This window comes from Eulemur rufifrons, chromosome 8 (genome assembly GCF_041146395.1).
Source record: "Eulemur rufifrons isolate Redbay chromosome 8, OSU_ERuf_1, whole genome shotgun sequence".
NCBI classification, from domain to species: Eukaryota; Metazoa; Chordata; class Mammalia; order Primates; family Lemuridae; genus Eulemur; species Eulemur rufifrons.
In genome coordinates this window covers 110,857,594-110,881,593 of record NC_090990.1, presented here as the reverse complement: position 1 = coordinate 110,881,593, position 24,000 = coordinate 110,857,594, and the positions used below count along the sequence as shown (strand labels likewise).

At 33.5% G+C, this 24,000-nt stretch overlaps 1 protein-coding gene across 4 annotated transcripts in view; it reads left to right on the top strand.

The window, feature by feature from the left end:
- Positions 1-4,423: 4,423 nt before the first annotated feature.
- SYCP1 (synaptonemal complex protein 1) overlaps positions 4,424-24,000 on the top strand; it is a 101,620-nt gene continuing 82,043 nt past the window's right edge. For 2 of the 4 annotated variants that reach the window (XR_011234522.1, XR_011234521.1), the window contains exons 1-11: positions 4,424-4,559; positions 5,022-5,153; positions 6,169-6,253; positions 6,615-6,658; positions 6,838-6,894; positions 8,615-8,779; positions 9,655-9,722; positions 10,902-10,975; positions 21,596-21,654; positions 22,878-22,947; positions 23,562-23,635. Coding sequence is in view for 2 of the 4 variants with exons in the window: in XM_069478938.1 (XP_069335039.1) it covers positions 5,046-5,153; positions 6,169-6,253; positions 6,615-6,658; positions 6,838-6,894; positions 8,615-8,779; positions 9,655-9,722; positions 10,902-10,975; positions 21,596-21,654; positions 22,878-22,947; positions 23,562-23,635 (804 nt within the window). In the remaining 2 variants the exon portion in view is untranslated. Of the gene's footprint in view, positions 4,560-5,021; positions 5,154-6,168; positions 6,254-6,614; positions 6,659-6,837; positions 6,895-8,614; positions 8,780-9,654; positions 9,723-10,901; positions 10,976-21,595; positions 21,655-22,877; positions 22,948-23,561; positions 23,636-24,000 lie in introns of those variants that run through there. The other 2 variants (XM_069478938.1, XM_069478937.1) reach the window with 1 other exon arrangement.

Sequence of the window (24,000 nt, the reverse complement as noted above, 5' to 3'; positions counted from 1 at the left end):
GACTGAATAATGTGCTGAAATGTAACAAAGGAAAAGTTCACTGAGCATAGATATTAGAACCTGTGTATGTCAGTCCCTGACTTTTCCAATGGTCCTTAGCAGGAAGTGCTAGTATCTTAAACCTGCAAGATCAGCCCTACGATGTTTTGAACCAATCTTGAATAACACAAAGGGGACACTGTCACACATAACGTATTTCTGATCGTTACACAGAATAATGGTTAACATAACAGACACTGGAGCTAGTCAACATGCCTGAGTTTAAATTGTGGCTCAACCAATTAGTTAACTGTGTGACTCTCTATGACTTGCTTTCCTTATCCATAAAATGATATGATAATAATATCTATTTCATTGTATTATAGGGAGAATTAAATGAGATAATGTGTAAAATGCTTGGTTCTATTTTTTTACTTTTATTAGCTTTTTATTCAGCTCCCCAGTGAGAATGAAACCTTGTCTTGAGCCCAAATATATTTTTCTAGGGACCTAAAACCATTCTTAGATATTATCAGCACCCCTGAAAGTAGAGGACTAACATAAGTCCTCAACCTTTGGTTAGGGTCTTAATTTACTAATAATCTGGAGCCATGGCATTACAACTCATCTGGTTTCAGATGACTTCTACCACCTTGGACACTATATAATAATCATATCTCAAAGTGTGGATAGAGAACATCCTTGTTAATAAATCAAGCCTTTGACATGCCACTTTTGAACATTGTAGAGTGAATTGATCATTTCCTCCCTCAAGATCTAGTCATACTGCTAGATCATTCATCCTAGTCCTGAATCTTAACCAATTTCAATTTCCTCTCATTTCCTACAAATCTATGCCTCTGAGGATTCATTATGTCTTAAGGCCATGCTCCCCTGAGTTTAGTCCAAATAGTTACATAAGGATGAGCAAATTAATAATAATACATGTAGGAGCAATGAGAGGTAGTTTGTCAACTCTTAGCCCAATATGAGACAATCACTTCAGGATCCAGATCTACAGGCAGCCTATAACATTGAGCTAAGATTAAAATAGAGAAAAATGGATCAGTAATGTATATGCCTTTAAAAGCCAATATACTTTTAAAATGTATTAATATATCCATAGTATCTAGAAAGATAAAAGTATTTGAACTCCACCCTTCTATGCACATGTAAAGCCACACATGGAGTAACATGTTTGATAGTGTCAGTAATAAAAATTATAAATCTATTATTTGTTGGGAATGTTTCCTAACAGCTATGCTGGATTTTGAAAAAGATTGAACTTACTATCTGTATAAAGATTAGAAAAAATTGGACTTCATATTTTTTCTTTTTACTAGGTACTGTGAGAATATCAAATTATTCAGATCATACACAGAATTGTCACAATCAGAGTGGTGACAGGAGTGTTATTTTTTCTATGGACAAATTTTGCAATGAAGACTGTCCTACTACTCTAACTGGTAATATTACATACAATACAAAATATTATAGTGGATGGAAAAATTTGATTGGATATGTTTTATTTTCTTTTACTACTATAAGATAAAATGATAATTACAATATCATAGTCATTCTGTACTATGTTCTGATGAAAAATATTTTGATATTACATTTTTTAGGTGTTACTGAAGAATTTATTACTGCACTGTTTTACTTCTACAGAAGAATAACTAAACTTAATATTACTAACACTGAATATGCTCTACTTGCAACAACAACGGTGCTTTTTTCAGGTAAAAACCATTCAGCCATACAAATATGGATTGAATGTGGCAATGAAATCATGAAGTTTGTGGTTATTAAATTATTCTTTGAAGCCAAATGTACCAATTTTGTTTGATCACAATTTCCTTCTCTATGAGAGTGTTCCTTTAAGTTTATGAACATGCTCTGATTTCTTGCATCTTAAAGAATGCCTTCTGGACCTTACATCCCCTTTCATCTACTCTCCCATTTCTCTGTTCCATTGTACAGAAAAATATTTCTTTAAGGAGTTGTGTATACTCTTGTCTCCATTTCTTTCCTTTTGTTAACTCCTAAACCCTCTACAGTCAGATTTTGCCCCCTCCTCTCTACACCATCATAACTTGTCAGTATCTTCAGGATCTTGTTATTGCTGATTCTAGTTGTCAATTCTTAGTCCTCATCTTACTTGAGTTATCAGCTATATTTAACAGAACAGATCACATCCTTTCTCTTTAGAACACTTTTATCACGTGGCTTCAGTTGATCACTTCCTCCTTCTTGACAAGAATTTTTTTCACTTGATTTCCAGAGTACCACACGCTCTTGATTTTTCTCGTTAGTAGCTGTACTTTCTGTCTTCTTTGTTAATTTCTCCTCGTCTCCCACAATGACAAATATTATAGTGTCCCAGGCCTCAGTTCTCTTTCTTCTACATCACTTTGCAATTTCATCCTATCTTATGGCTTTAAAGGTCATGTATGTTTATACTGACCACTCCTAAATTTATATACCAACCTGGAATGCTCCCCCAATCGCCATTAAATAGCCTACTTAAGATTTGAATTTGTATGTCTAGTAGGCATATCAAATTTAACATGCTTGAAGGTAAATTCCTAATCTCCCCTCATCCTCCTATATTTTTCTTCCATCTCTGCTAAGTGGTATCTCCACTCTTCAAGTTGCATAAGCAAAAATTATTTAACTTATTCTTAACTTCTTTCTTTCTCTTATACCCATATCAAACATACAACATATCCTTTTGGCTCCACCCTCAAAATATATCCAGAACTTGACCACTTCTTACTGTCTCTATCTCTACCACCATAATCCAAACTGTTCTCCTAACTGGCTTACCTCTTTCTACCTTTGCCTCTGTAGAGTCTATTCTTTGTATAGTAGCCAGAGTAATTGTTTGAAAATACGTCAGATCATGCCATTTCTCTGCTTATAACCCTTCAATGATTTCCTATGTTACACAGTCTAAAGCCGCAGTTCTTTCCATCATTGTCTACTACTATTCCTTTTGCTTATTCCACCCCAGCCACAATACTTTTGACACAAATGTTCCTTGAAAATTTCAAGCAGGCTCCTGCTACAGGTTCTACTGTACTTGGTAAGTCTTCTGCCTGGAAAGCCCTCTTCCTAGACACCCAAATATCCCCCTCCTTTATCATCTTGGATCTCTGCTAAATGCCCTTTTATCTTTCATTAGTCTTTTAAAAATAGCTACCACCCCCTGCACCCTAAATTCTTGTTCCCTTCCCTGTTTATTTTTCTCTATAACACATCACTCTGTTATATTTTTATTTTTACCTTTAAAAATGTTGTATATGTCTCTTTTCTCCTCTACTTATTTCAGACTCAAAATATAAGCTAAATGAGGGGAGGAAATTTTGTCTGTTATGTTAACGGCTGTATCTCTAGCACAATATCTGGAGAAATGAATGCTGTCTAACCATTAAAAAATTTTTGGTTGGCTTTTATATTTTACAGCTAGGTACTTAAGAAGCTTTGCCTTTTATTTACTGTTGACCTTGGGAAAATTACTTAATCTTATTAAGTTACAAATAGGCCCTTGGTTGCTCTTATGTTATTACAACTACTTACTGACTCTTCCTATGTGTCTTTGTGGAAATTACTTAATTCTCTAAGTTTCAAAAAGCTCATTTGAAAAATGGTGGCAATAATAGAACTTACCTAATAGAGTATTGTGAAGATTTAATAAAATAATGCACCGAGGCAAGTTACTTAGCATGATATCTGGCATATATTAAGGGTTCAGTAAATATTTGTTTTTATTATTTAAAAACTACACTGTTTTAAATGAGTTCATTATCTTCTATCACTTTCCAATATACATTAAGATAAATATGATGATGTTTTTCAGATCGTCCATGCGTTAAAAATAAGCAACATGTGGAAAATCCTCAAGAACTCATTTTACAAATTTTGTATAAATATTCAAAAATTTACCATCCAGAAGACCTACAGCATTTTGCTCATCTCAGGGAAGCTTACTGAACTGAGAACTCTGAATCACAACCACTCAGAAATACTTAGCACTTGGAAAACAAACGACCCTCAATTCTCTGAGAAATGGCATTTGTATTTACATTGCTAAAATTTTAGAAATGTTGTGGTTTGTCTTAAACTTCCTAAATCTGAATGATTACACGGTACTGTAATTGTTTACACATGTTTTCTTTCAAAGATTGTGAGCTCTTGGAGGGTAGAAATGGATTTTTCACTCCCAGCCTCAGTCTGTCATAGGACTGACAGTTTTCGAAGCATTCTTTGACAATAGCAGAAGCTTAAAGAACGTCAACTCCAGGGAGAACTAGAATTCCCGAAAGAATTGTTCCTAGCGACAAGGGAAATCTCGCGAGATGCAGGTCTGGGGAGCCAGGCCCGCCCACTCCGCGGACCGTTATTTAGCCGTTAAACGGCCGGTCGCCCGGCCATACCCTTCCCACCGCCCAGGGGGAGCGATTGCCGGCTTCTCTGAGGTTCGGAGGCAGAAGCTCTTAGTTCTTTCTGCTTCCCTCAAAGGCAGTAGGTAGCAGCTCGCGTGGGCACCCAGCCCAGGGTTTTCTTTTAGTTCTTCAAAAGTAGGGGCCAGTGTACCGAGTTCCTTCCCTGAGGACCAGAGCTGAGGCGGTGTTGGGCTACTGCTCCTTCTCAGAGCCGAGGCAGCCCGCCATTGCGTTCTTTTCGCTAGTAGTCCAAGAATTTAAGACAGTTCCTCCTGGCGATGTGGCGGAATTTAACAGGGCTGGGGACGGGAATGGGCTTTCTTTTCAGGCTGTCACTATCATGTCTTCTTCAGGTTTCTCGCTCATCTCCACCTGCGGCGTGACGACGGGCGGGGGGCGTGGTGGGAAAAACGGGGTGTTTTGCCTTTGACCACCCCGCAACAAGCCGCGCGGCAGGTGACACTGTAGCAAGGGTCACACCGATCGCCTTATCTAGCCGTGTCGTATACGAACATGACCTTTTTGGGATAAATAGTGTACTAATGAAACACTGTGTAAAACTTACCTCCTCTTGCCCCCTTCTCTCCCGGGCAATAGATATTTACAGCTGGAAGAGAGAAAATGGAAAAGCAAAAGCCTTTTAAACTGTTTGTACCACCAAGATTGAGCAGCAGTCAGGTATCTGCAGTGAAACCTCAGACCTTAGGGGGAGATTCTAATTTCTTCAAGGTAAATTTCTATAAGACTATTCGTAACTTTAGGTAAATGAGGCAAAGTATACTTTCCTACTGGCGATATCTTATAATTATTTCTTCTCAGTAAATATGGTCTGATTTATCCAAGAATTTTGAATAGCATTGTGTTGAGTGAATAATGAGCATTATTGTGTGTAGGCATCATTCATTTAAAGAAATAACTGCTGCCGTAGAACTCTGCATACATACATAGTAGGACCTACTTCTTTTAATCCTCCTCCTTTCCTTAAATGATTGGTGGCAGCTTATAAGACTTATACAATGAAATACTACAATATAGGTTAGAAGAAAATTAGGAAATTTTCCAAGGAAAATTAGGAATATTTGGATAAATGCCTACATATGGGCACTAATTAGTGTTGTGACTGAGCTTCAGATTTGGCCCTGAGCTTCCCGGTGCTCAGAATCAAGAGGGAAAATCATTTATATAGTAGAGTTCTCATTGGAAAGGAGGAATTATACTAAGTTTCTCAGGTGAAACAGAGCTTTTTAAAAAAACTACCGAATTATTTAAAAAATTTGTCATTGGTACTTTGTGTTGGAGGAGGAATGGTGCAAAGAATAATTTTATATGCTATAGAAAATTTCTTATGGCTGCTGTAAGCAAGAATATGCTATTCCGTGAAGTCAATTCTAGATTCTGTTTCAGAGAAAGATCATAATGAAATTGAAGAAAACTAATATTTTATACTGCTAGTTAAAATTACTGATACTATTCTTGAGTACCTACAAAGCCATGTATTGAGTAATTTAGTTTAGCTTCATCTTACAGGTAAAAATAACTAAAAATTTTTGCTTTGTTTATGTAACAAATGCATTTGATATTTTAAACATTATGTTCCCATTAAAGGATTTACAATTATAGTCACTTTAAGCAGATGTGTATTACATATGTATATATTACACTGCTAGGTATCAGCATATTTAAGAACTTCTTAATGAAGTTCTGAAATGAAACAGCATATTTAAGAACTTCTTTGTGTTTCTAGAGTTTCAACAAATGTATTGAAGATGATTATGACTTTCCATTTGCAATAACTACTCTCTCCAAAAATGGGGCAAACATTGATTCAGGTAGGAGCCTGGAAAAGCAATATATCATCTTGCATAGAAGCATTTTATTATATAAGTTGCTAGTTATTAAAAAATAACAAATATTATTGATATGCTTGACATGAAAGCTAGATGCAATGCTTAATATAAAAAATAAGATGTCGGGAAGGGGGGTGGAGGGGAGGGACATATACCTACATGATGGGTGCAACGCGCACTACCTGGGGAACGGACACGCCTGGAGCTCTGACTTGGGGGGAAAGGCGGTACATGGGCAACGTATGTAACCTGCAATTCTGTATCCCCCATAACAATAAGATGAAATAAAAAAAAATAAAAAATAAGATGTCGTATTTAATACCAGTTGTCTTTTATCTTGCAGATCCTGCCTTACAAAAAGTTAGCTTTATACCCATGCTTGAGCAGGTCAGTTAAGCATAGAGTATATAGATATAATGTGTTTAGGTACTGAATTGCTTACTTGAAGAAGAAAAAAACTCTTTACTTGTTGGATTATTGGTCTTATTTCTGTATTTAGTTGCTAATATTTGGAAGCTCTTATCAGAAATATTTTCTTATTGGAAAAATTTATTCTTTTTTTTTAGATTGGTAATTCTGACTGTTGTCACTATCAAGAAGGACTAAAAGACTCTGGTTTTGAGGTAAGATTTCCCATTCATATTAAATTTCTTATCATTGGAGTATAATTTGTTGTTTACATATCTTTCTTTTGAAGCTTCAGAAGGCTTAATATTTGGTTAATGTTTTAAAATATACCCTTTAACATATTGACTGCCACACTAGAAAAAAAATTTTTCCTTGAGGTCATGGTGTTTCTTTAAAAGGAAATGATCCTTTCTAATTTGTTACTTTTTATTGTTTTCTGTGCATAAGTTATATGCAACACAATCCACGTTTTTGGAATTAAATTGTTAATATTAATTGTAACAATAAGAACAACAAGTAAGATTTTCAACCGCAGCCTTTTGCTTCATGAGGCCCTGGCTCAAAACTAGCCTGAGTTAAGTACAACTCAACATGGCAGTCAATGTGCTAAAACCTTTTTTTTTTTAAAGTTGCTGAAACACTAGGCTTCTGTATTTTCCTGGACTGTAAAATCATCCAGTTCTTTTTAGATGTAACTTAATTTTAAACAATAGAAATCAAGAGTAGAAGAGAGGTGGATACAATATGTGAAAAGGCTGAGAATCAAGCCAGTATTTTATAAAATGATCTTTTAATAGATGAAATTGGTTGGCTTGTTTATTGTGTAAGGAATTATAGGACATGCTATACTTCTGATTTTAGTTATAAAAATTGTTCCTATAGCATATAGATGTCTTTAAAATGAAGAGAAATTAAAAAAAGAAATTCCATGCCCAATAAAGTACTGTATGTTTGTCGCTGTGATTATAGTATCACAGAATTAAAAACATAGTACCTATTCAAATATTTTGGTAACAAAAAGCTATCAGTAAGCAGAAATCAGTGTGATTTAAAAAAAATAAACTCTGGTATTTACAATATAATGTGGACCAAAAGAGCAGGAAATCCAAATAAAACTTCAGGCTTGATGCAAGTTATATCTAGTGTTCACTATCATTTTTCTTCTCATTATATTTTAAACTTCATGTCCTTTAGTTAATCCTCAAATTGTTTATATAATCAAAATGTTTTGAGACTATCAAGATTTATAGATTTCTTGTAAAGTGATTTATTTTAGATTTTAGCGAGACAGATACTTTCATTGACTAAAATACTTGTAACTTCTTAAGTACATTTTGGAGCCATTTGATATAGCAAGCTATATATTGCCTTAGTAGTTTAAAAGAGTTATTGTAGCTTTTAGTATGCTACTAGGGCATAAATTGAGGAGGGATGTGTCTCAACTGTTAGCATATGGATATTTTCAATACACAGGTATAGTTTGGTTATGTTAAAATTTTGAGTGGATTAATAAAATGTGGCATATGTACACTATGGAGTACCACTCAGCTATAAGAAACAATGGTGATATAGCACTTCTTGTATTTTCCTGGATAGAGCTGGAACCCATTCTACTAAATAAAGTATCCCAAGAATGGAAAAATAAGCACCACATGTACTCACCATCAAATTGGTTTCACTGATTATCACCTAAGAGCACATTTAGGAATAACATTAACTGGGTGTCGGGCAGATGTAGGGGAGTCGAGGGGATGGGTGTATACATACATAATGAGTGCAATGCGCACCGTCTAGTGGATAGACACGCTTGAAGCTCTGATTCGGGGGAGGAGGGGGGCAAGGGCAATATACATAACCTAAACTTTTGTACCCCCATAATATGCTGAAATAAAAAAAATTTTTGAACAATTAATTTTTGAAAACCTATTTTAATAGAATTCAGAGCCAATAAGCAGACTATATTCAAAACTATATAAGGAGGCTGAAAAGATCAAAAAATGGAAAGTGAGTGTAGAATCTGAACTGAAGCAGAAAGAAAATAAGTTGCAAGAAAATAGGAAGATAATTGAAGCACAGCGAAAAGCCATTCAGGAACTACAGGTATAATGGAATTTTGACTTGTTATATAGTATAGTAAATCTTGTCATAATACTGTTGAAAAGAGAGTATTATTTTGGGATAAACTGGGTTATTGTGATACAGATTTTAAGGATAGTGCTTTTTGAAGTTTCATTGATACTAATTGAATTTTAGCTTTAGAAATGAGCATAGAGGGCAAGTTGTACAAAATTTAAGCCAAATGATTAGAGAAATAATAAATTACTTTAGATAAATATTGATTTAATAATTCAAAAATTCTAATTTATTAGTTTTATTTCCTGTTATTGATTTGTTTCATACAAATGTTTTTTTTATTTTTAAAAATATTTATTTATTTATTGTTAATTTTTTTTAGAGATAGGGTCTTGCTCTGTCACCCAAGCTGGAGTGCAGTGGCACAGTCATAGCTCACTGTAACCGTGAACTCCTGGGCTTAAGTGATCCTCTTGCCTCAGCTTCCTGTGCCACCATGCCCAGCTAAATGTCTTTTATTATATTAGAATATATTTGTAGATAAAACTTTAAATTTGAAACTGTGGCTTTGATTTTATAGCATTAAGTGAAAATAATGTTGAGAAAATGCAACATTGGGTTAAGACAGAGAAAACATTACTTCAAAATGTTTATATTGTGTTAAAATATTGTTGAGTGTTTTTTGGAGATGATTCAGCAAACTTTATTTTAGATTGATGAGCTGAGATCCATATTTTTATGATAAATCCATAAGCTGTGACAAAAGTTCCTTTTGTGTGGAAAGAAAAGAATTCTTATAGACTACTGAAGTATGTTGCAAAGAAGTACTGCTTAATGATTTATACTCATGTTTATTTTGCTAAGCAAAATGTGGTGAACTGTTCTTCTGTTTTGTAAATTAGTTTGGAAATGAAAAAGTAAGTTTGAAATTAGAAGAAGGAATTCAAGAAAATAAAGATTTAATAAAAGAGTAAGTAGTAATTTAATGAATTTATTCTTCCAAATTTATTTTTATACCAAATTTAATTATTAAAATAATTTTCAAAAATTTATTGAGCACTTTCTATGTGTTACATAATATTAATTTATAAGTAGAATTCTACCTAATTGCTGTAGAAAAAGGAAGATATTACCATTCTACATTCTTGTATTTGGCAAACTGTGGTCACGGACTAGTAACTTTTCACTTTTTAAAATGTCAGGCATCAGAAAGAGCCATTCCTTGGTGTCAAAAAAGATGCTTGATAATGCTGTATCTACAACTGCCTATGCATATTGTCTTTCTGTTTCACTATTACCTTAGGTGCAGCATTTATAAAATAGGGCTCAACTTAGTTCCAAGCTAATTCTCACTCTCAAATTCCTGTTTTTGTCAGCATAACAATATATTTCAGAAAAACTGTAAGTTAGAAAATTAAATCTAACTGCTGTATGTGTTAGTAACTTCAACCAGACAGCTAGAGGCCTCATTATTCACATAATGAATGCCTAGTCAGAAGGTTACCTTATTTTATGTTTTGAAGGTTAGACATGTAGAACATTTCTGGGGTAATTAGTAAATGAAAGGCCCAATCCATTCTTCTCATTGTTTTTTTTAGGCAATTCTGGACGTTTTTACTGAAAAGTTATTGATAGCAACTTGGGTAGAAACTTCTTAAAGGGCTGTCACTTTTACTTTTAAAGGGAGGCAGCTACTAAATCATCTTTCCTAGTAGTACAGTGAACCCATTTATTCTTTTTTTTTTTTTTGAGACGGGGTCTCACTCTGTTGCCCAGGCTAGAGTGAGTGCCGTGGCGTCAGCCTAGCTCACAGCAACCTCAAACTCCTGAGCTCAAGTGATCCTCCTGTCTCAGCCTCCCGAGTAGCTGGGACTACAGGCATGCACCACCATGCCCGACTAATTTTTTCTATATATATTTTTAGCTGTCCATATAATTTCTTTCTATTTTTCGTAGAGATGGGGTCTCGCTCTTGCTCAGGCTGGCCATTTATTCTTCATATAGTAATTTATGAGTGATATGTGATATATATCAAATATTATATTTTAAAAACTTCTTTAAAAATTGCAATGATATGTTTTAAAATTTTTATGTATGATTTTGCTTTGAGATCATTTTACACTTAGGCAAACGTCTTCCTTTGTTTCAGGAATAACGCTACAAGACATTTGTGTAACCTACTCAAAGAAACCTGTGGTAGATCTGCAGAAAAGACAAAGAAATGTAAGTATCTTTCTTGTTTTATATGATTTTTATCAACATATTATTATTTTAATGGTAGAGGTTGAGAAGGGAAGAAATTGTCTTTTCACTTTATGGAACCACTTTTGATTTGAACAAGTTATGTGTGCCTCAGACTTTTTTTATTTTTTAATGTAAGTAGTAACTAGAGTGTCAGTTGAGTTTTGAGATTTTTGAAAGCTCAAAACTTTTTGAAAGGTAATGTATTTCAAAAGGTATATACTTGATATTTATAGTTAATTCCCATTTCATTTTAAGTATGATTTTGAGACTAACCTATTTATGTTTGGACTACCAGGAAATTGAATCAAGAATAATATATAGCCATGTACATAATAGAAAATACTGGTGGACGGCTTTGCTGAAGCCATAGTACTTAGGAACAGTGATGCATTATTATTATTTATTTCCAATCTAGATAGAATTGTCCAACTTCTCCTAAATAAACATTCTTTTAAAATATTCTAATAAGGTTGTGGTGTGTATATGAAAGAACAGTTTTTAAAATTTTATGCATGTTTTGATATTTTAATTGTAAAGTAGGATTTTTTTCATTTTGATGAAAACCAAAAATATCTGATTATCAAAAATAATAGTCTTTATCTTTGTCATTTATTTGACACTGGCTCTACTTTGTTTTTGCCAAGAATGCATTGTGAAATACTGTTTACCTTCTTTTTCAGGATATTCTCTATTTTTCTTAGCTAAAAATTTTAATTTATATCACACAGCTTACTGCTTAACAGCTTGGGCTTAAAAATTAGACAGCGTGTGTTCAGATTCAGACTTTTGGTTTCTACTTGCTTGAGCTTGAATAATTTGAATAAATTATGTAGTCTCTCTGACTTATTCTGTTTATTAAATAAAAGGCCTCTTAGTACTGTTCTGAGAATTAGTTGATAAATATAAAATGTTTAGAACAGTACAAGTGCTCAATAAATGTTAGCTATTTTATTATTATTAATATTGTTATTATTGTTATTTCTAACATGAACTATTGCTAGTTTTTTAAATTCCTGGTCCCTGCTTGTAGTACTTTGCTTTTTGAAACTATATATGTGTTCCAGAATGTACTATACCACTACCAGCTCTTTCGCTACATCCTGTCTATTCAACTTTCAAGATTAACTTTTTTGCCTAGCTATAGAAGGTGCTGAAAAGTACAGGGATGCGAGTAGAGGGTTAGTACATTACCTGTCTTGCAGAAAGTAAACCGGGCTAGAGAGATAGGCCCGCTACTTCTTTCTTCCATTTATTTTTTAGCTAAGTCAGAGATCAGATGGTGGGGGAGGCTTGAAGAATCTTCTAAACATTTTTTAGGTGATCTCTTAAATGAACTGAAGTTGGGGGGGTATGTCTTGATGTGACATGTAGATAGTTTTTTAAAAAAATCTTAATATTTGCTTTATTATTAGTATAAACTATCCAGATTCTTGCCTTAAGTTGTTGTCCAATCTTTTTGTTATTGTGATTTTTCTCTTTCTTTTATTTATTCATTCATATAACACTTTTTAAAATGCTTACTATGTGTTATGAAATGTTCTAGATGCTGAGGAAAAACAGCAGTGAACAAAGTCTCTGCTTTTATGGAGTATACACTCTAGTGAGGGGGATACACATCATGAATGAGTAAATAACTGTATATGAGGTGATAACTGCTTAAGGAGAGAATATTTTGGGATAGGGTGGTTGGGGAAGTTTTTTCTGATTAAGTGACATTTGAGTAGTGACCTGATTAAGTGACATTTAAGTAGAGACCTGAATAAAGTAAGGGAGTGAGCCAGGTAGCTATTTTGAGAAAGAATATTTCCGACAGAGGAAACAAGTGCAAAGCCCCTGGGATGATACTCTTCTGTATCTTCTATATTTCTTATTCTCTATGTATTTTTCATCTTTTTTCTCATTGTGCTCTTTAGGATGATTTCTCCTAGCCTCTCTTCCAATTCATTTGTATTTTCTATTTAGCTAATTCTTGTTTGTTTTAAAAATTTTCAATTGATGCCTTAATTTCCATAATTGTGTTTTCTGATTGAGCATTAGCTGATTCTTTAAAAATCTGTAGCATCATTTTTTTAGTATTTTAAGTTCCTTGCTGAAATTTTAAAGCTCAATTTTTTATCACTGTGAACATAGTAAATGTAGTTGTAGTATAGTTTGTGTCAGGGTTTCCTTTTTGCTGCTCATATTCCTGTTACAGTTCTGCAGAAGACTTAATGCCAGGAGACAAAGTAGGAAAAAAATTAAACAAACAAAAAACTCACCTTCACCTGAATTACTTCTTTAAGTTTTTACTCCTCTTCCTGAGTTTACCTGCTTTTGCTTACTTTCTTGAGTCTTCAAGGAGTTGCTTTTTGTATTTTGTTCAGAGGTTTTAATTGTAACCAATGGAATAGATAGGCTGTAGGACTCACTCTATCTTGGGTAGCACTGGAAAATGGTTTTGGTTTTTGAGTTTTATCCTCAACCTATTCTAGGCCTGGTGACCCATTATTATAATTTTATACATTTGATTCTTTTAATAATTAAAAAAGATTTCCTCCAGGTTGTCTTCATCAGGAAGGTTGGTTTGAATTACTTATCCATTAACAGAAAACAGAGTCCTTGATGCTTTTCCAAAATGTAGATTAAATCATGTCACTGTCTAATTCCTCCAATGGCTTTCCAAAATTTTCAAGATAGCTTGCTATTTGCCACTTCTCTCTACCTTGCAAAATGTCCTCCGCATGTCTCACATGCACAAGCTTATGGAAGACTACTTTCAGTCCCCTAAACACATTATGTTTCTGTGCCTTTGCATGTATTGTTCCTTTTATTGGCTGATTCTCCTTTCTTTATCTTCCAAATTCAAAACTCAGCAAAAATATTACCATCCTTGGGAATTATTCCTAATCTTGCAATCTAATTTAGATGCTCCTCTTGTTTCACTTAGTACTTTGAGTATATATATCTCTATCATGTATTTATTAATTCCTCCAGAAATATTTATTGAATACCTACCTATGTGTTAGACATCTCACTGCAAAAGATCATGTCTTATTTGATTCAGTATATTCAACACTTAGCACAATGTCTGTGAAGATGGTAGGCAATAAATAAATAAATACATTAATGAATAAACAAAAACAAATCTGATCTTAGATATCCCTTAACAAAAAAACTTTATGGCTGTCTGTTGCACAGATAATTATATTGAGATTCTTTAGCCTGCTATTCAGAGTGCTGCGTAGACTTTTTTCTAGCTTTACTCTCTAACCTACTTTAGAACTGGAAAGGACCTTAAAACTTTTGTAATCCACTTACATTTCTATTGCTTTAATTTCTTTTATAGCATTTCTACTAAATGGTAATCTTTCCTATGCTTGAATATAATATTTAATAAAGGGATTTGTTCTGTGAAGTTTGGATTTGGTTGAGGGGCCACTCTTGGGGATCTGGAGGGCCACATGGGGCCTTCAGGCTGCAGGTTCCCCACCCCTGGGTGATTTCTCTTTTCTTATAATTATTCTTTTTATGACATACAAAAAAAGTCTAAGGCATGTTTTTAAAAAGAATTTATCTTTTAAGAGCAGTTTTGGGTTCACAGCAGTATTCAGAGGAAAGTATAGAGGTTTCCCTAATACTCTCTGCTCAACACATGCATAACTTCCCCCATTATCAACATCCCTCACCAGAGTGGTACATTGGTTACAATTGATGAGCCTACATTGACACATCATAATCACCCAAAGTCCATAGTTTATATTAGGGTTCACTCTTCGTGTTGTACATTCTATGGGTGTGGAAAAATATATCCACCATTATCTTAATAGTATAATACAGAGTAGTTTCATTACTTTAAAATTCCTCTGTGCTGTAACTATTCATCCCTCTTTACCCCACCCCTGGCAACCACTGATCTTTTTACTGTCTCCGTAATTTTGCCTTTTCCAGAATGTCATGTAGTTGAAATTATACAGAATGTAGCCTTTGCATATTTGCTTCTTTCACTTAGCAATATGCATTTGAGGTTTCACCATGTCTTAAGACTTGATAGCTCATTTTTATTTTTAGTGCTAAATAATAGTCCATTGTTGGCATGTACCATAGATTATTTATTCATTCACCTACTGAAGGACATCTTGGTTTATTACAAGTTTTGGCAATTATGAATAAAGATGCTATAAACACCCATGTGCAGGTTTTTGTATCGACATAACTTTTAAACTCCCTTGGATATATAAAGAAGCATGATTACTGGATTGTGTGGTAAAATATTTTCAGTTTTGTAAGAAACTGCCAAACTTTCTTCCAAAGTGGCTGTACCATTTTGCATTTCCATAAGCAGTGAATGAGAGTTCCTGTTATTCCATACCCTCACCAGGATTTGGTGTTGTCAATGTTCTAGATTTTGGCTACTCTATTAGATGTGGTATCTCATTGTTTTATTTATTTATTTATCTCACTGTTGTTTTAAATTACATTTTCCTGATGACGTATGATGGGGAACATCTTTTCATATTATTACTTGCCATCCGTATGTCTTCTTTGGTAAGGTGTCTGTTAAGGTCTTTGGCCCATTTTTTAATGAGGTTGTTTTATTATTGTTGAGTTTTTAAGAGTTCCTTGTATATTATAGATGACAGTTCTTCTTTTTTTTTTATCTCAAAGTTGTGATCTTTTATTTTATTTTATTTTTTTATTTCAGCTTATTATGGGGGTACAAAAGTTCAGGTTACATACGTTGCCTATGTACCGCCTATCCCCCTGAGTCAGAGCTCCAAGTGTGCCCATTCCCCAGACAGTGTGCATTGCACTCATCGTGTAGGTATACACCCATCCCCTTCCCCCACCCCCCCACCTCCCCGAGTCAGCACCTTCAAGCGTGACCATTCACCAGACGGTGCACAACGCACTCATCATGTAGGCATTGTCAGATATCTTTTGCAAATATTTTCTCCCAGTCTGTGGCTTGTATTCTCATTCTCTTGATGTTGTCTTTTTGCAGAGCAGTTTTTACTTTTAATGAAGTCCAGCTTATCCATTATTTCTTTTTATGGGTCACATCTTTGGCATTGTATCTAAAAAGTCATCTTCAATACCCAAGGCCATCTAGGTTTTCTCCTATGTTACCATCTAGGAGTTTTAGAGTTTGTGTTTTACCTTTAGGTCTATGATCCATTTTGAGTTAATTTTTCTGAAGGGTGTAGGTCTGTGTCTAGATTCTTTTTTTTTTGCATGTGGATTTTCACTTGTTTCAGCATCATTTGTTGTAAAGATTATCATTCCTCCATTGTATTGTCATTTCTCCTTTGTCAAAGACCAGTTGATTATATATATGTGGGGCTATTTCTGGGCTCTATATTCTGTTCTGTTGATCTTTTTGTCTATTTTTTCACCAGTACCACTCTATGTTCATTATTGTAGATTTATAGTAAGTCTTGAAGTTGAGTAGTGTCAGTCTTCCAACTTTGTTCTTTTCCTTTTATATTGTGTTGGCTATTCTGGATATTTTTCCTCTCCATATAAACTTTAGAATTAGTTTGTAGATATCCGTAAGATAACTTGCTGAGATTTTGACTGGAATTGTATTGAATCTCTAGATCAAGTTGAGAAGAACTAACATCTTGACAATATGAAGTCTTCCTATCCAGGAACATGGAATATCTCTCTATTGATTTAATTATTATTTGATTTCTTTCAGAGTTTTGGAGTTTTCTTCATATAAATTTTGTACATATTTTGTTAGATTTGTACCTAAATATTTCATATTTTGTAGACCAATACAAATGGTATTGTGTTTTTAATTTCAAATTCCACACTTGTTCATTGCTGGTATGTAGAAAAGTGATTGACTTTTGTATATTAACCTTGTATCTTGCAACAATGCTATAATTGCTTATTAGTTCCAAAAGTTTCTTGTTGAGTCTTTCAGGTTTTCTGTATAGACAATCATGTCATCTTTGAATAAAGACAGTTTTATTTTTTCCTTCCTTATATGTATCTCTTTTATTTTATTTTCCTTTTTTATTGCAGTAACTAAAACTTTCAGTACAATATTGAAAAGGAATGGTGAGAGGGGACATCGTTGTTTTGTTACTGATCTCAATGTAAAAGCCTCTAATTTCTCACCATTAAGTATGATGGTTAGCTATAGGTGTTTTGTAGATTTTTTTTTTTTTTTTGCCAGATTGAGGAAATTCCCTATATTTCTAGCTTACTGAGAGTTTTTTATTATGCATGGGTGTTTGATTCTGTCAAATGTTTTTTCTGTAGTTATTGATATGATTATATAATTTTTTTAGCCTGTTTATGTGATGGATTTCAATAATTGATTTAAAATGTTGAACCAGCCTTGCATACCTGGGATAAATCCCACTTGCTTGTGGTATGTAATTCTTTTTTACATTGTTGGATTTGATTTTGGTACTATTTTGTTGAGGATTTTTGCATCCTATTTCATGAAGGATATTGGTCTGTAGTTTTCTTTTAATGTCTGTGTCTATTTTTGAAATTGGAGTACTGTTGGCCTCATAGAATGAGTTAGGAAATATTCCTTCCGCCTTTATCTTCTGAAAGAGATTGTAAAGAATTGGCATAACTTCTTCCTTAAATGCTGGTGGAATTCACATGGGGAACCCATTGTGTCTGGTGCTTTCTGTGTTGGAAGGTTATTAATTATTGATTCAATTTCTTTAATAGATATGGGCTTATTCAGATTGTCCGTTTTTAATTCTGTGAGTTTTGGCAGTCATATCTTTTGGCAGTTGGTCCATTTCATCTTGGTTATCAAATTTGTGGGCATAGAGTTTTCATAATATTCCTTTATTATCCTTGATATCCATGAGATCTGTAGTGATGTCTTCTCTTTCATGTCTGTATTAGTAATTTGAGTCCTCTCTCTTTTTTCTTAGCCTGGCTAGAGGCTTATTTATTTTATTGATCTTTTCAAAGTACCAGCTTTTGGTTTCACTGATTTTTTGGTATTGATTTGATGTTTTCAATTTTCTTCTGCTTACTTTGGACTTAATTTGCTCTTCTTTTTCTAGTTGCCTAAGGTAGAAACTTAGATGATTGATTTTAGATCTTCTTTTCTAATATATGCATTCAGTGCTATGAATTTCCCGCTAACCTTCTACTGTATTCCACACATTTTATAAACTGTGTTTTCATTTTCATTAGTTCAAAATATTTTTCAATTTCTCCTGAGATTTCTTCTCTGACCCATGTATTATTTAGAAGTGTGGTGTTTAATCTCTATGTATTTTGGGATTTTCCAGCTATCTTTCTGTTATTGATTTCTAGAATCAATTTAATCAATTTAATTTCTAGAATTAAATATGTTATTGATTTAATTCCATTGTGGTCTGAGAGCAATGTATGATTTCTAATCTTTTACATTTGTAAAGGTGTGTTTTATGGCCCAGAATGTGATCTATCTTGGTGAATGTTCCATGTGAGCTTGAGAAAAGTGTATATTCTGCTATTGTTGGGTTAAGCAGTCTATAGATGTCCAGATGATTAATGGTGTTGTTGAATTAGCTACATGTTGAACATCCCTAATCCCCAGATCCAAAATTCAAAACCTTTTGAACACTGAAATTATGCTAAAAAATGCTCATCGAAGCATTCAGGTTTTAGATTTTTAGATTAGGGATGCTCAACTTTGTAAGTATAATGCAAATGTTCCAACGTCTAAAAAAATCTGAAATCTGAAACACTCTGGTTCCAAGCATTTTGGATAAGGGATACTCAACCTGTATATCTTACTGATTTTCTGCCTGCTGAATCTGTCCATTTCTGACAGAGGGATGTTGAAGTCTCCAACTATACTAGTGGATTCATTTATTTCTTCTTACAGTTCTATCAGCTTTCCCTTCATGTATTTTGACACTGTATTGTTAGGGACATGAACATTGTTATGCCTTCTTAGAGAATTGACCCATTTATCATTTTGTAATGGCCCTCTTTATATCTGATAAATTTTCTTCCTCTGAAGTCTGCTCTGCCTGAAATTAACATAGCTACTCCAGCTTTTTTCTTTATTAGTATGAATATGGAATATCTTTCTCTATCCATTTACTTTTAATATAGATGTGTTTTTATATTTAAAGTGGGTTTCTCATAGACAACGTACAGTTGAGTCTTGTTTTTTTGGTCCACTCAGTCTGTTTTTTAATTGGTCATTTGGACCATTGTCATTCAAAGTGATTATTAATATAGTTGGATTATCTACCATATTTATTACCATTTTCTATTCGTTTTGTTCTTTGTTCTTCTTTTTGTCTTTTATTCTTTGTCTGCCATTTGTGGTTTTAACTGATTGTTTTATGTGATTCCATTTTCTCTGTTAGCATATCAGTCATGCTTTCTTTTTTGCTTTTTTTTCCCAGTGGTTTCCTAGAGCTTGGAATTTACATTTGCAACTAATCCATGTCCACTTTCAAATAACACTATACTGCTTGATGGTTATTATGAGTACTTTATAATAACAAAATAATCGTAATTCTTCCCTCCTGTCTTGTGTATCATTGTTGTCATTCGTCTTGTACATAGGCATACATAATCTAATACATTATTGATATTAACAAACTGTTATATGTTAGATCAATTAAGAGTAAGAAAAATAAAAGTTTTTATTTTACCTTCACTTATTCCTGCTTTGATGTCTTCTTTCCTCTATGTACATACAAACTTTTTATCTATATCATTTTCCTCCTCTCTAAAGAACCTTTAACATTTTTTGGAAGGCAGATCTACTGGCAACAAATTCTTTCAATTTTTATCAGAGAAAGTCTTTATTTCTCCTTCACTTTTGAAGGATAGTTTCTCAGGGTACAGAATTCTATGTTGTTTGTTTTTTTTCTTTCAATACTTCATATATTTTACTTCATTTTCTTCTTGCTTTCGTGGTTTCTGAGGAGAAATGGGATGCAATTTTTATTTTGCTCCTCTATAGGTAAGGTGTTTTTTCCCTCTAGCTTCTTTATCATTGATTTTCTGTAGTTTGAATGTGATATGCCTAGGTGTAAGGGGTTTATTCTTTTTTTTTTTTTTTTTTTTAATCTATCCTGCTTTTTGTTTTGTGAGCTTCCTGGATCTGTGATTTGGTGTCTGGCATTAAATTGGGGGAAATTCTCAGTCATTATTGTTACAAATATTTCTTCTGTTCCTTTCTCTCTTTCTTCTCTTTCTGGTATTCCTGTTACACATTCATTACACTTTTTGTAGCTGTTGTATAATTCTTGGATATTCTGTTCTGTTTTGTTCCAGTCTTTCTCTTTGCTTTTCAGTTTGGAGGTTTCTATTGAGGTATCTTCAAGCTCAGAGATTCTTTCTTCAGTCCTGTCTAGTCTACTATTAAGCTCTTCATTTCTGTTACAGTGTTTGGGATCTGCAACGTTTTGTTTTGGTTCATTCTTAGAATTTCCCTCTCCCTACTTCAATTGCTTATCTATTCTTGTGTGATGTCTACTTTATCCGCTAGAGCCCTTCTTGAAGTAATCACAGTTGTTTTAAATTCCTGATCTGATAATTCCAACATCCCTACCCTATCTGAAACTGGTTCTGATGTTTGCTCTGTCTTGTGGAACTATATTTTTGCCTTTTAGTATGCTTGTAATTTTTTCTTGATAGCTGGACATGATATACTGGGTAAAGGAATTGCTCTAAATAGACCTTTAGTAATGTGGTGGTGAGGTGTAGGGGGAGGGGAAGTGTTCTATAGACCTATGATCAGGGCTCAGTTTTTTAGCAAATCTTTGCCTCCAGACTATGAACTTCTTAAGTTCCCCTACCCCTCTCCTCCTTAGCTGGGAGAGGGTGGCTAGAGTGGGCTGGAGTTGGGTATTTCCTTTTTTCCATGTGTAAGACTAGAATGGGGATGGAGTTGGATATTTTCTTTCCTCCGCATGGAAAGCTAGAGCTGTATGGAATTGGTTATTTTCTTTCCCCCAGGTCAGTTAGGCTCTGATAAAAGCCCAGCCGGTGTGCTCTGGTTAAATAGTTTCTCCTGAGGACAGAACTTGTTAAGAAGAACAGGGTGCTGTAAACATGAGGGGATGTTTTTCCTTTGTTCACTGTGAGAACCTGGTGGAGCTTCAGGAGATAAAACTCAAAAGAGTGTGGAGTCCCTAGGGTCTCCCTAGAGTTTTTAATCTCTCAGATTTGTTCACACTGAATTTCCAGCAATCCACCAATTATAATTCAGGTTTTCTTTCTCTGACTCTGGTTTCCATAGTGTTTTCTGCTTGTAGGTTTCTGCCTTGGTAAGTTATGATTCTTTCTGTGTTTGCCTGACACTCCAATTTTGGGGTAGTGATTTGCCCTATGACCTCACTGCTCTTAGGGTTCTGAGAATTGTTAATTTTTCAGTTTGTTCAACTTTTTACTTGTTATTAGGTTAGAGTTGCGACTTCTAAGCTTCTTACACACTAGACTGGACCAAAATTGCTTTTGATGCAATTAAAAAAGACCCAGTACTGAATTATTAACAGATATTCCAATGCCTTTCATTAACACAGAATTTTAAGTATTGTATTGTTTCCCTGAGGCATTTTGAGTATTTTGTTGTTATTATCATAAGTGTTCTAAAATTTAATTTTGAATTTTTTATGTTAATAATAGATGAATATGAACGGGAAGAAACCAGGCAAGTTTATATGGACCTAAATAATAACATTGAAGTAAGTGTTAGTGAAAATTTGAATATCTTAAACAGAAGAATTTCTAAGCAAAGTAGAATGATAGCTACAAAGACATGGACAACTGTTCTTGCTTAAAGCATTATTATTTATGTCTTGATAGATTATTGTGTCACTAACAAAATCCCCAAGGTTCTATACCCCGAGTATTAATGTTTTGTTAAATAGTAGCTTTTTGATTTACATGTTAGTGACACCATTTAACTTAATTTATCAAATATTTATTGACTGTGTGTCAGAGACCAGCACACTTTGGCACATAACCGTTAATTTGAAAACATATCAAGTATTATTAATCTGTGTGTGTGGCTCCTGCCTACCTTTGTTTTCTCATCTTCTATCATTCTTGTCTACTATAGTCACTCTTTATGCTTTTCAGGTTTGCTAAGCTTTTTCTTATTGTAATTCTTTGAATTTGTTCCCTTTGTCTAGAACTTTTATGTTCAAGATCCTGTGCACACTTCTGAACTTCATCCTGCTTTTCTGTTATCTTCTTTACTACTTTACTAAAATGCCTTTACATTCAATTATTCTATATATCTCCATTTCATTTGACTTTTCTGAAGAGTGCTTAAAACTACATGATATGTATTTGAAATACGTGTGTGTGTGTGTGTGTGTGTGTGTATGTGTATTCTTTGTTACTCTGGAATATAAGCTAGTTCTAGTAGGGTAGAGACTTTTTCTTCTATCCCAATTGCCTAAAACAGTTCCTGGCACATAATGGGCACTCAATAAATATTTAATGAGTGAATGAATGAATTCATCTGATTTTGTAAAGCAAGATTTGTTGAATGTTGAATGAATGCATGCTGCCAGATGATGGAAGTGTAATTTTGGACTCTTATGGGGAGAGGCCTCACTTTAGTGGAGAAGACAGAAATTAAATAAGTAAGCACAAATAAATATAAAATTATGGATTTTGATATATACTATTAAGTAAGTGGCTAGAGTACCAACAATCTTTTTGCTGCTGTTTGGTATTATATAACATATTGCCAGTGCCTTTAACATCTGGGAAATTAACATACTAGGTACTCTTCATACATGTATAGTAAATTATTCAAACTATGGGGTTTCTATTATTCAAAGTTATATGGCTATAAATCTTAATGATCATATGATACAAATTTACTAATATTTTAGTAGTTTGAAGAAAGCTATTTAAAAAGTCTGATTCCTAAAAGTTAAACTTTATATTCCAGAAAATGATAACAGCTTTTGAGGAACTTCGTGTGCAAGCTGAGAATTCCAGATTGGAAATGCATTTTAAGTGTAGGGATCCTATTTCATTTTTATATTACTGTTCTGCTATTTATATTTTTATTCTGTTAATTCTGTTAATGTTTTCATTCCTTCAGCCTGATGCCCCTCAACTATTTTATATTTTGTATTTTCTTTGTTTTCGTAAGCCTCTCAAAATCTTGTGGAATGTGGCAGGGAATTAATATATGTTAAAAATACTTTTTGGCTTCAAAACTACATTTTCCATGAAATCAAACTTAATGTTTGCATTTAATTTGTTAAAAGTGGGATTTGGGCCTTATTTTTGCTTTTCTTGGTAAAATATGCATATTAAAATACCTATATAGATATTTAAAATCTGTTATTTCAGATTAGAGTGTTTTAAAGAATAAACTTTTATATTTGTAGTGTTATAAGAGTTGTAGATTTTAAGTTATTGTAACTTCAATACTATTTAAATTCACTATTTATTAAACAGAAAGTTAGCAGCAAGGAAACAGCAGTTTTAGCATGTTAGAAACTTTTGAAGTTTAATATAATTTTGAGATAAATAAGGAGGTGAAATAAACTTTAAATTTTGTTTGTAATAGAAAGCTTATACAATTATTTTAAAACAGTACAGTATATTTGTTTTATTTTTGAAGTAAAGGAAGATTATGAAAAAATCCAACACCTTGAAGAAGAATACAAGAAGGAAGTAAATGACAAGGAAAAGCAGGTTTAGAAAAAAACAACTCTGTATTCTTTGTATTTGCTAATTCATAAAATACTTAAAATTTCAAATGAAATTTGTATTTTCTGACTGCATGATGAATTTCTATGAGAGAATTTAAATATTATACATATCCCAATATTTAGCCTTTTGCCTAGCCAAATTAATTTCATTGACTCTAAAATATGCACTCTCTGAATGCCAGCCTTTCTTCTTTTTAACTTTATTTATTTATTATTATTTTAATATTATTAGTTTTTTAGAAACAGGGTCTCTGTCACCCAGGCTACAGTGCAGTGGCATGACCATAGCTCACTATAACCTCGAATTCTTGGGCTCAAGTGATCCTCCCACCTCAGCTTTCCGAGTAG